The 12,078-nt window shown below is 38.7% G+C and overlaps 5 protein-coding genes across 7 annotated transcripts in view; 2 read left to right on the top strand and 3 right to left on the bottom strand.

The window, feature by feature from the left end:
• Positions 1-142: 142 nt before the first annotated feature.
• Positions 143-1,667, top strand: LOC130698561 (transcription factor A, mitochondrial-like). Its single transcript, XM_057521240.2, has 4 exons — positions 143-317; positions 424-608; positions 708-1,015; positions 1,088-1,667. The coding sequence occupies exons 1-4, from the start codon at positions 277-279 to the stop codon at positions 1,337-1,339; spliced, it is 786 nt and encodes a 261-aa protein (XP_057377223.1). The 5' UTR covers positions 143-276; the 3' UTR covers positions 1,340-1,667.
• A 2-nt stretch (positions 1,668-1,669) lies between these two features.
• LOC130698591 (uncharacterized) lies at positions 1,670-2,585 on the bottom strand. The gene is made up of 3 exons (XM_057521269.2): positions 2,356-2,585; positions 1,962-2,299; positions 1,670-1,904 (listed from the first exon to the last, which is right to left on the bottom strand). The coding sequence occupies exons 1-3, from the start codon at positions 2,450-2,452 to the stop codon at positions 1,671-1,673; spliced, it is 669 nt and encodes a 222-aa protein (XP_057377252.1). The 5' UTR covers positions 2,453-2,585; the 3' UTR covers position 1,670.
• A 1,267-nt stretch (positions 2,586-3,852) lies between these two features.
• On the bottom strand, positions 3,853-5,420 carry LOC130698504 (mucin-2-like). The gene is made up of 2 exons (XM_057521172.2): positions 5,265-5,420; positions 3,853-5,210 (listed from the first exon to the last, which is right to left on the bottom strand). The coding sequence occupies exons 1-2, from the start codon at positions 5,372-5,374 to the stop codon at positions 4,034-4,036; spliced, it is 1,287 nt and encodes a 428-aa protein (XP_057377155.1). The 5' UTR covers positions 5,375-5,420; the 3' UTR covers positions 3,853-4,033.
• A 636-nt stretch (positions 5,421-6,056) lies between these two features.
• LOC130698552 (NFU1 iron-sulfur cluster scaffold homolog, mitochondrial-like) overlaps positions 6,057-12,078 on the top strand; it is a 45,777-nt gene continuing 39,755 nt past the window's right edge. Inside the window, exons 1-6 of one of the 2 annotated variants that reach the window (XM_057521229.2) lie at positions 6,059-6,228; positions 6,306-6,453; positions 6,517-6,648; positions 6,707-6,824; positions 6,895-7,115; positions 7,187-7,414. In XM_057521229.2, coding sequence (XP_057377212.1) covers positions 6,122-6,228; positions 6,306-6,453; positions 6,517-6,648; positions 6,707-6,824; positions 6,895-7,115; positions 7,187-7,276 — 816 coding nt within the window. In that variant the 5' untranslated portion in view covers positions 6,059-6,121 and the 3' untranslated portion in view covers positions 7,277-7,414. Of the gene's footprint in view, positions 6,229-6,305; positions 6,454-6,516; positions 6,649-6,706; positions 6,825-6,894; positions 7,120-7,186; positions 7,415-12,078 lie in introns of those variants that run through there. The other variant, XM_059497228.1, reaches the window with a different exon arrangement.
• Positions 7,415-11,332, bottom strand: LOC130698482 (long-chain-fatty-acid--CoA ligase 5-like). 2 transcript variants are annotated; one of them, XM_057521142.2, is made up of 9 exons: positions 11,148-11,332; positions 10,446-10,603; positions 9,764-9,887; positions 9,427-9,696; positions 9,165-9,364; positions 8,477-9,103; positions 8,186-8,407; positions 7,804-8,121; positions 7,415-7,738 (listed from the first exon to the last, which is right to left on the bottom strand). In XM_057521142.2, the coding sequence occupies exons 1-9, from the start codon at positions 11,179-11,181 to the stop codon at positions 7,601-7,603; spliced, it is 2,091 nt and encodes a 696-aa protein (XP_057377125.1). In that variant the 5' UTR covers positions 11,182-11,332; the 3' UTR covers positions 7,415-7,600. The 2 variants fall into 2 exon arrangements, with proteins under 2 accessions (XP_057377125.1, XP_057377131.1); XM_057521148.1 differs by lacking the exon at positions 11,148-11,332 and having other exon boundaries at positions 9,764-9,901; positions 10,446-10,581.

Here is a 12,078-nt window from a genome sequence, read left to right as displayed (position 1 = left end):
ATAAAACTGCAAACTATTCCACATTTGAAAAGTAAAAAACTTATATGCAACAAATTTTTTTAAATGTCAGGGTAAAATATATACATTGCTGTTTAACCGTTTTTGCTTCTTGTTTCCGAAGCAGCCGCAAAAATTTTAATGCTGGTTGGCAGAAGTTGTATTTTTTTGGGGGTTTTTTGTCTAACGAATAGAAAACGTTAACTACATATTTCATCGGTACCACACATAGGACATTAGTGGTACTCTTCCTTTAAAGGAAACAATTTCAAATCAAACATGTACGCCATCCGAATTTTCCCGAGGTTATCAAACCCATGGTATGTACTCCATGACAAACAAGTCGTAAGGAGATTAATTGATTTTCAATGCATGTAAAAAGAATGTGCATATATATACAACTTCGCTTTTATACATGTTTGTTAGGACCAGCCTTAATGTTGCCTTTTCACAGCCAGCCAACTATGCTACTACAACACATAAGCGTACAAATCTTGAAGAAAAATTGGGCTTACCAGAGAGGCCAAAAAAACCTGCATCCCCATATCTGATGTTTGTGAAAAAGACATTTCCAGAGTATGCAAAAATGACTCCTAAACTTCCTTTTAAAGGTAATGCTATATTTTTTTCATTGGGTCTTGTATCATTAGCCATCTTATTCGCTTGCATGTTTTGAACTAATTGTTGAACACAATTTTTGATTACATTAGAGGTTGTGCAGAAGGTTTCTGAAGAATGGAAGAAGGTAGATTTGGAAACCAAAACGAAGATGCTGAATGAATATCATGAAAAACTACAGAAACATCCAGAGGAAGTTGAAAAATACTATAGTTCCTTAACAGATGCTCAACGTATACAGTTGGAAGCAGCTAAACAAGACAAAAGTGATGTCAAAAAGAAAAGGCAGACAATGCAAGAACTGAAAAAAACCGGAAAACCTATTCGGCCAGTTACTTCCTTTGGATTATTTGTCAAGGATGAGTATACTAAGATGCAGTCAAAGCATGCTTTTGGACCAGTGAGTAGCAAATAATAATTCTAGTACATTTTATACCAGTTTTGTAGAGCTGTTTCTCTTTTCTTCTTGCAGTCCGTAATGAAAGAGATTAGTAAGAAGTGGAATAACCTAACCCCTGAAGAAAAAGCACCTTTTAAATCAAGGTACCAAGAAGCCTATAAGGCGTACGAAAAGAACCTTGTTGAATGGGAAGAGGATATGGTTCGGCAAGGGAAAGAGTCGTTTGTAAGAAATCGATCGCGACCAGCCAATGGAGAACCGAAAAAGTCCTCGCTTGTTAAGAGTGCCGAAACAGATCCTGTTAAACCGTTGATTAACAAATAGGGAAACACAGCCTGTAACTCTGGCATCCCTCTCCAATGTTCAGATCATGTCACTCCCATTGGAACAGAATCGGAATGCATCGCCGAACATTTGACAGATCTCCGTCAAGCTCTAGAATGGCCTAAACATCTTTGTTTCAGTATCTGCTATATTATTTTTTTCTAAGTAAAATGGTTATCATATGAATTGCTATTTTAATTTGAATGCTGTCATATCCACCATTTTAGAGTTGAGTTACAGGCACATAATATTTTCACATTTTCCTTACCTCATAGCGATAAAGAAATAACGTGTGTGCTAACAGAAATAAAACTTGCCACAAAGAAAATGTTTATATTACAACAGTATATATCTGAAAACTTACAAAACAGGCAAACAGGTAGACACAGAGATCTTGCATTAACATCTGAATTGTTTGCATGACTCTGGTTAGCTGGGAGAGCTTGTTCTGTGGTAATCCACTTAACATGAGAACTGTGTTAAATACATTATTAGATGGCTTCTGGTCTTCTGTCTTTGTTAGTAGTAAATATGCTTCAAAAATCCCAAATGGAATAAGCACGTTCTGCAAAATAAATACAATTAGTTGTTTTCCAATTGTAGATTTCCACAATTTTATTACGTGGCCTATGAATACTCCAAAACTTGTATAGAGAAGAGTTATGGAAGTAATAGCAAGAAATACTAATAATCCAGCTGTGTTCTTAGGTAGATCTTTAGTCAATAGACCATTTTCAGGCAGACCCCCATCCACTTCGAAAAATGTCTTGCTTGTTTCTGTACTACCCATCATTTGGTATGTTGGTGATGCCAAAGTTGCATTCATATTAGATCTTTGCCTAATATGGTGCTCTTCTTTGGGTACTGCTTCTGAAACTGTGCATGGTTCTGACCCTACTTTTCCATTTTCTCCAGACGCGAATGAAGATGACAGCAACTCAGGTGATTTCGTGGTAGTATCTAAACAAAATACATAATGCCATCAGGTGCAAATGATCTATACTTTAGCAGCTTACCGGTATGATCTGTAGCCACTCCTAAAATCCGTTGAAGTCGTTTTTCTGAGTTTTCCAGTATGCGCCGCCTTCTTGCCTCTCTCATTTCGTCTGACATTGTTGTTTCCAGTATAAATAAACACAAGAAAAATTTAATGACACTATTAAACACTTTTCCCCTTAACAAAACACGACCACCCTACGTAGTGCACCACACGCAATTCAGACGTCAGGAAAAAACAACATAATACGCTGGCTCTACCGGTAGGTGGCATAACGTTAAACAGTCAACCGTGGCGGGTAATTCAGAAATGTTTTGCCATGTACCATTAGATACATTAAACCGTAGTCATAAAATATTTAAATTTTATTTTACAGATTTTGCCTTTACCTTTGCGGATATAAAGAACCAAATTACGTGCTCTAAAAACCAACGAAATAAATCCTATTTAGCATGCTTGGTGAAATTTCATGACGTTGCTAAAAAGTAATTGTTTAAGAGACGCAATCAAATAGGATATTTTATTACCGTTTGGTCTGGACCTAAGGAAAGAAATGTTGACCTGACGGAAATTGCATTATCAAAGCAAAATAAGGGCGACGTTTTATGCCACCAACACTGTAGAAGTTGGGCCACTAGAATCTATACGAAAGAAGTACAAAAGAAACCAGCAGGATTCCAAATGCCTAGGTACCGCATACACCATGTATATGGTGGGGTTGTGCAATTCACTGAAGGGAAAGGGCCCAGTATGGAAACAGATGAGTTTGGAGTGCACGGAACTGTGTTATAAGAAAACATTATTACTGCGACAAAGAATACCCTTGCTGAAAAAGAAATCGGCTAAAGGTAATTTATGTACTTACCTTTGTTAGTCTTGAACATTACTCGACGGCTATCGATTTCCTCTCCAAAAACGTTCAGCAAAAATGCGCTAACAATAATAGAACACAACAGCATCTGTGAGATTGCATTTAAAAGTTGTTTAGTTTAAATGGCTATTGCATATGGAAAGTTATCATAAAAATAAAGAAAAGTAGTTTTTACTTACCGTTAAAAAGCGTAACATTTTTAAACAAGTGTAGCCGACTAAGCCTATCGTACAACTAACACACATTATTTCAATGTCCCAAAACCTTGAATACTAACCAACGGTTTCTGCCACTGCTCCAATTTAGCTCCGCACGCTACAAACGTAACCAGCTGTGCAGCCACTTGACAAATTCGGCAGCATTCTATGAATCATCCCTATGTTAGCATAGGCAGCCATATCCCAACCATTTCCGACTTGCATTGTCTATCACTTTCGGCGCCCAAATAAATTCACCATAATTTTTAGGACACAGAAATACAGTGCAACAAGTACGGCTAGAAATGCACACAACCAGATGTGGTATCATTGTCTTACTTGTACATGTAGTGCACATGTAGCTGTTTCTTACGTCAGCTTCACATACTCACGAAAGCTGGGTAAGTAAAACGTTACTTTTTTATGATCAAATGATAGAAATTGTAACTTGGACTGAACCATGTAATATATACTACTTGGCTCAAAGTTAAATAATTTGCTGAATTGGGCATGCAACTCAAATAATGGAGATATAAATTTTATGTTTAATGAAAACAATAACTTTAAATTGATAGCTAGAACTTATTGCAAATACGAGTTATAATACGCACCTGGCACTGCTTGATACCTTACTGGATAGGATGGGTATGAGCTATGCTGGTAATTGTAACTGGGAATAGCAGCCGGCTGATGCTCGTAGCTGTAGCCCGAAGTTGGTTTGCGGCCGGTGTAGGAAGGACTCTGGTAGTAGTATCTAGCATTTGGTTGACAGTAAATGGTAGGACACTGGTAATTTTATCCAGGAACCGAGGAAGCAGCGTAGCTGGGGGAGGCTGTACTGTGGTAAGCTGGATTTTTTGTTGTGTAATAGTTGGGAGCAGCGGTTGTGTAATGGTTGGAGGCAGCGGCTGTGTAGTACGAATAGTCCGTTTTATAGTGCGAAGGTTTGGCGTTGGTGCTAGCATATTCCGTGGTGTAGTAGATAGAAACCGTAGTGGTGTAGTAGGAAGGAGCTGCGGTGAGGGAGTGTCCATGAACTTCAGCGCAATTGGCTGTTGTGATGTAGTAAGACGGGCTCTTTTCATATTACGCAACTGCGGTGGCGTCGTAGTAAGCAGGTAGCTCTCGGTAGGATGGCGAAGCAGATGGGTAGTATTAACCAGCTTCTTCTTGATGGGGTGCAGCATTGGCATAGTAGTAGGAAACAGATTCCTCATAGGCTCCGGTAGCAGATTCAACGTCGTATGGGCTAATGTAACCGCTGGGGATATAGTAATTTTCTGCAGCTTGGTGAGAACTGTCTGCGGTGTAGGCAATAGGTCCATATGCATAGCTAGCAGGAGTGGAATGGTAAGGATATTCTTCGTACTGGTAGCCATCAATGGTATAAGCTGGCGCAGGATAATAAAAAGACGTTGTTGGGTCGTCGTACTCGGGATGGTAGGGCTTTCCTGCATAAGACGCTGTATCATCGTAGTGAGGAGCAGCTGTTGTGTAACCGTAAGAGGGATCATTCTCGTATTAAGGACTAGCTGTGGTATAATAGCCAGCAGTGGAGTAAGCTGTTGTAGTATAATAAGAAGCCGTTGCTTCGTAATACGATTGGGCTTCAACTTTGTAGCCAGGAGGGGTGTAAGACGGAGTAGTGTAGTAAGAAGGCGTCGTCGTTTTGTAAGTTGGTGCCTCAGTTTCGTAGCTAGCAGTGGAATAATCCGGCGAATTGTAATAAGAAGTCGTTGATGGGTAGTACGAATGAGCCGCCGTGGAGTATGGCGAAGTCGATTTATAAGCAGTCGTCTCGTACTTCTATAAAGAAAACGATTTTATTAAAATGTAAACATTGCTGTGTTCAAGGCATACTTGATAAGGTGAGCTGGCTGAAGTGTAGCAGTTGCCGTACGATGAAGAAGGTTTTGAAAATTATGCCATTTCCACACCATATCCAAGTTCGACGACGCCACCCCCGACATCAACAACGCTAATCGTTAGCGAAACAAGTGAAAGAATCAGTCCAAATGTTTCTAAAGAGCATCAAAGAGATGGAACAAATAACTGTTACAGGACGAAAGTATTAAGGTGCTAAAAAAAAGCTTTAAAAATTTGGCCATAAAGAAGAAGCAGACGCTAATCACAAAGGGTTACACGACGTACACATGAAAGACGAGGGAACCATCTTACTGAACTGAACGGCTTAACACGTGAAACATTGAAATTTACTTTAACTTACCCATTATGATTGGATACAACCCTGAGGTCGAGATATACTCAACTGACCTGCAAACACATTTTCACCGGTTATATACCACTACTCATCCTCTTAAAATGTTCAGGAGTTCGAACGCCTGATTACTCCTTCACAACGTGGTCATGACATTGGCGCCCTGAAGCCCAACTGATATTTCGTCCTGTCAGATTGTCTCCTTCGTGAAAACAATGAAAAGTATTTTTAAAAAAGATTGACATTGCTTGTTTTATAACAATTCAAATTAAAACAGTTATTTATACAAATATAATTCATAATATTCTTCTTTATTGTGATTTTCTGGATGTACTTTGTTTTGTTTTTCTGGCAAAAACTTTTAGAATTAGTTTGGCATTGTCGCCCTATGGTCGTCGGCAGACGTATTTTGCCCAGCAGACAAACCAAAATACTAAACAAATTGCAGCTCTTGTTGTTGTTTGAATATTTGATATTCTAAAAAAACAAAAAGAATACTATGGCTTACAGAAGTAAAATGTGTAGCTTGCTTGGAAGAACTTGGATTCCAACGAGACAAATGGCAAAAAGCGTTAGCTCGATGAGTACCACATTAACTCTTAGCGGGTAATTGTAAAAATTCCTTAAAATTTTTTTTGTTATGCAACACTCATTATAAAATTTTTTGTACTTGTTCAAATCAGATTGCAAGGAAGCCAAATGACTCTAAGAACCTGTTCTTCCACAGTATCAAATATACGATGGTTGCATGCCAGTCCACCAAGTCAGATGTTCATCCAAACACAGGACACTCCAAATCCCAATAGTTTAAAATTTATTCCTGGAGTTCAGGTAATTTAAAAACATATATTTAGTTGAACATGTATATTATTAGTTAAATATGTTTATTGATAGGTTCTTGAAAGTGGAACAATGGATTTTCCAACTCTAACTTCAGCACAATGTTCACCTTTGGCCAAACTGCTGTTTCGCATTGAGGGTGTCAAATCAGTATTCCTTGGTCCTGATTTCATCACAATCACAAAAGTGCAATTTTATTAAGTCATTATGAAGGCTGCCATTAGAAACTTGCCATTGTCCATAGGTGGATGAAGAAACAGATTGGCAAACCATTAAAGCAGAAGTATTTGCAACAATAATGGATTTCTTCACCAGTGGACTTCCTGTAGTAAATGAAGGGGCTACTAGTACCATAGATACTGGTATTCATCATCACCAGCAGAGCCAATTCTGTTTAACACCGTTCTTTTTTCCCTCCTTCTACATTCATAGATGGAAGTGAAGAAGATGATGAAACTGTATTAATGATCAAGGAACTGCTAGACAGCCGAATCCGACCCACTGTTCAAGAAGATGGAGGAGATCTCGAATTCAAAGGTTTCAAGGATGGAATCGTTTATTTAAAGTTGCAAGGATCCTGCACCAGCTGTCCAAGTTCAATGGTTACGCTGAAAAATGGAGTTCAAAACATGTTGCAGTTTTATATACCCGAGGTATGTCACATATCATGTACTTCAAATTCTAAAAAACTAATTAACATAATTATTGAATTTATTTTCACAAGGTTATCGCGGTAGAACAAATATTAGAGGATGAACGTGACATAAAAGCGAAAGAAGAATTAGAAAAGCTTGAAAAAACGCTTCCTAAATGAACCTTGGGAAAATTTTAAGGTATCTGTTAATATGGAATAAATAGTTGCTACTTCTGGCAAATCTACCTACTAAATTCCTACACTACGGTCAAATTGATTAAACTCCCTGTATTTTTAAAGTGAGTAATAACGCTGTACTTGCCTGGATTACCATGCATTTTATGTAATCCTTTTTGTTTATTACCCATGATGTGTATAATAATTTTCTGTTGAGGAGGTGGCACAATAAGTAAGATTATTATTTGAATTATTGCGGCCAGATCATGAAGTTGCCTGACGTACGTATATCACTGGAGAACGGTGGTATTAGCAGCAGGAATCTTTTCAGTCAAATTTACGGTACATATCCACAAGTTGATCTCGGAAATATGTGCGAAGTTCCGGGCGTTTAGACTTGAGTACCGGTGTTAACAAACCATTCTCTACCGTAAAGAGATCTGGATGCAAGTAGATATCTTTTACCTACGAAAAATTATCTTAGTGAGTTTTTGCTGTAGTGCTGTAATAAACAAAGAATGGCAGTATACCTGTTCGAAGGATTTCAGGCCCCCCTTTTTCCCCAAATCAGTTAAATCATTCAGTATAAGCTGCTTCATTTCGGGTACGTTACAGAGAGCCGAAAGGCTACCAAAAATACCATGCTGATTTGCATAGTGCCTGACGCTCTCTTCATCTGGTACAACGACTCCGACTGTGCATGACTTGAGGCTTTCACCGTGCACGAAAACTTGCGCAACATATTGGCTTTTGATGTAAATACTCTCAATCTTCTCCGGGGCAATGTATTCACCTTGCGACATTTTGAAGATGTGTTTCCTTCGATCGATGATCTTCAACGTTCCGTTCTGTAGAATGAAAATGAACGAATATAAATAAGGAAAAAGTATTATCAGATTACACACAACTTGCATCTAAAAAGGTGCCGATGTCCCCCGTGTGCAACCAGCCATCATTGTCCAAGGTCTCTTTTGTCTTCTCAGGGTCTTTGAAATAGCCTTTGAAGACATTAGTGCCTTTGACACAAATCTCACCACGGCCACTAGCAGCATAATAATTCATGTCGGGTACGTCAATTAATTTAATAGCACAGCAAGGAATCGGTGTACCAACATGTTCCGGAGTATAATCCCCCTGTAGAAAATAGTAAGTTAAAGTCATTAATGATTTCTAAAAACACAATTGAAGATCTGTGTCTATTACATTAACAGTTAAAGTCGTGGGGGCAGCACATTCCGTAAGTCCGTAACTTTCGACAATGACGCATCCTAGTGCGCATCGCATAAAGTTCATAACAGCTCCAGCCAAAGGAGCTGAACCCACTACAATTAACCTGATCCGTCCTCCCATTCCATCTTGAACTTTTTTGAAGATGAGTTTGTCCCAGATGGTGTTCCTCTGGATGATACCACGTCGCAGATCTCTCTCTTTCGAACTGAGAGCAGCGTTAAAAAGCAAACGCTTAACTTTCGAGTTGCTCAAACCAGATTGAACTTTATCGTAAATGCGATTGAATAAACGTGGAACAGCTGGCGTGATGGTGGGCTTAAGAGCCTGCATGTCGTCCATCAAATTCCGGATGTCACCGCCAAAGAAACCAATACCACCTCCACCTATATAGAGGACTAAATGGGATATGCGTTCCAGCATGTGGGCCAAGGGAAGGAACGAAATCATCACGTCCGAGCTGTTGGGCTTCGTATCTCCCATATGTAGTAATATAGCACTGGCGTCGGCAATCACGTTCTCGTGAGTGAGCATGACACCCTTGGGGTGCCCGGTCGTTCCAGACGTGTAGCAAATGATGGCCAAGTCCTCGGGTCTAGGTGGCTGAGGAAAAACAAAGAATGTAATATAAATTACGTCAATTTGGTTTTCCGTACACACTTACCACTGGCTTGAATTTATATTCGTTGCCCAACATTTCGACGTCGTGGAAACTTAATATGTTGATACCGTTTCGTTTGGCCAATTCAATTGTTTCGTTAGAAAGTGGTTTAATGTGAACCAAATGTTTAAGACAGGCAGGTATGTCTTTTAGTAAGGACCTACACTTTTCATCGTTCTCACAAATAACGAGTGACATCTCGGCTGTCATTTACAAACAGAAAATTAGAAAGTTCGCACACTCCATTTAAAGAATACAAAATTACCTTGATTGATAATGAACTGACAAGCATCAGGTCCCAGAGTATCGTAAAGTGGCACAACGACCATGGAGTAGGTGTAGAGGGCATATTCGCTCAACACCCATTCGGGATTGTTTTGGCTATAGACGCCGACTAGAGTGTCGGATCCAGGCTTCAAGCCAAGAGCCACTAGACCAGAACCAAAATTTTGTGCACGCAACATAGTTTCTTGATAACTTATCCATTGATACTTTGACGAGGGATCAGCTCTCCAACCCAAACAAGGTCCATTATCTGTGACAGGTAAGGTTAATTTGTATGTTGCCTTTTAGATTGATGACTTTTTATGATTGTGAAATACTTGAAATGCGTGATCCACGAGGCATTACGTCGTAGAGAGTCCGGGTGTCGTCGTACAGATATCGCATGAATTTCATTTCATTTCCATGTGGTGAAAATCTGGAATAGTGGATCAAGTCCGGGCCCTATATAAAACGACCTGCATTAAAATCATTACACATACAGTTATTTTACAGGGGATCAAACAAACTTTATTGATTCTATTGACGAATTTATCAATAGGATTTAATATAATGATTAGGGTTTCACCGAGATGTGAGCAACTGACTCTTCTTTTGCAATTACATCAAGGATACATCCGTAGTAATAGCATCCGGTGTCCCAGTTATTATTGCCAAAGTACCATCAATGTGAGCAAACCTTGACCTTGACTATTTTCGTACACGGGAAGAATAATATTATTGATGCGCGTACTACTTGACTTGCTTTTTAATAAGCGGCCTTGTCCTTAAAACTACGCAATAAAAATAGAATTATCTCACGCTTCCGGAATACATCCACACTCCAGTGCAATTCAACGGTAATTTCAACCAATTGGACTTAAAAGCCAGGTGCTTGTCCCTCTCGGCGTAAATACAACGACGTTTAGGAAGCCGCAGACTACTGTACGTGTTTTGGTGTGCAACAGAGCAAAGAGAGAACCAAAAAAAGACCAGACGAAAATTGGCAGTCAAGTTGTTTACCTCAACCATCGTTTGATTGTCCAAATTGAACGGCGGCTGTATTGGAGCAGGTTTCTTGGCCAAGTAATAAGCCGAAGCAGCAGCAACTCCAATCCCTGCAATGGCCAACATGCCTGCTGCACCACTAATAAAATCATAGTATTGTTCATCATCTTGATCTGTAAAAATTCAGAAAATAAAACAAAGGAAAACATTAATTTCAACTGCAGCAAAACAAGTAAAATGCTCAAGGTTACGGACGGATTGTACGATAACAAGCTGACTTCCGGCTTTTTGCCACGTTTTACGCATCAAGAATTTCACACCAGATGACAAAAATAGTTCTGAATGCTTGGTGTCACTTTTCTCATAAACAAGAGTTAACAATGCAATATGGGGGACTTGGCGGGAAACATGAAAACGCGCCATTTTAATGTAACCTACGTGTCAACATTGAGCAAAGTGTTGGTACGTTTTTATTTTGAATCCAATGACGAACAGAATTACATATTTAATTGTGTAGTATTTCACGTGTACATTTCAAAGATGTATACGTTACATAAAGATGGGCAATCCAACCCTGAAACCTAGTTTAATGTGGACTAGACTACTTTCACTCAGGCCACCATGATTGCCTATCACATTTTCAAGGTAACCAAAAAGAGAAACGGCACAATAATTTAAATTTAAATCCTCCACCGAACTAAAATTTAATGTATTTACCGTGAACAAACTCGTCTGTACCAGCGGAAAACATGGAGAAGTTCTGTCAAACGTCAGGAAAAAACACAAATCCCTGGGTAAGTGTCAGTTCACAAAATCAAACTGCTTGCAATCCTGTGTATTTTTCCAGGAATGACAGAAAATGTGGGCAGCAACTTGCCGCGAACGGTGGACAACTGAACTAACTGAAATCGATTTTATATTATAGGGTAGCGAAAAGGGGAGGACTAGTATAGAAACCACGTGATGGCATGATTCTTCTCAACCAATGAGGAATAAACAGAGTATTTTTTTTTTATTTTGTACATTGGATATTTTCATTTGTTGAATAAACTGATATAATCATCCTAAATGAGAAATATTTAAATGTAAATACGAGAATGTAGCTCGAAGCAAACCTCATTTGTTATTCCAGGTAAGTTAATTTGTTTAACACTAACTAATTAATGAAACAAATAATAGTCAGCTAACGTCATTCAATAAGTTTAAATTTAAAAATACTTCTCCACGTAAAGCAAATAGTACTGATACGCAAGGCAGTTAACATACCGTTAACAATTAACTTACCTTTGAGAAAGTTTATAAGAGATGCGAAATATGATCCAGTTTCAGCTAAGGAGAATCAAGGGAATTAAGGACAAATATTTTTATTTAAAAATTTACCTAGGTTCATTTTTTTTTTTCAAAACCTGTTTTAAACTGGAAAATCTAGTTTGACAAGTATATTCCACTGGTCTTCAATCTTGTTTCTCGAAACTTTAGACTACGTCGACAGATGTGGAGCTATTGTACGAGATGCATTTTGAGGGCATGCATCAGCTGAATTCCAACAAGCAACAAGCCTCAACGTAGGCTCTTCAGCAGGAAGAGTTTTCTTTCGGGATCTTAATGAAATTATGGTCAACTAGGTCACATTATTTCTCTAGACTTA

The sequence above is a fragment of the Daphnia carinata genome, chromosome 10 (genome assembly GCF_022539665.2).
Source record: "Daphnia carinata strain CSIRO-1 chromosome 10, CSIRO_AGI_Dcar_HiC_V3, whole genome shotgun sequence".
Classification (NCBI taxonomy): domain Eukaryota; kingdom Metazoa; phylum Arthropoda; class Branchiopoda; order Diplostraca; family Daphniidae; genus Daphnia; species Daphnia carinata.
Note: the sequence above shows the minus strand (reverse complement) of the source record. Positions and strands in the feature narration are given on the sequence as shown.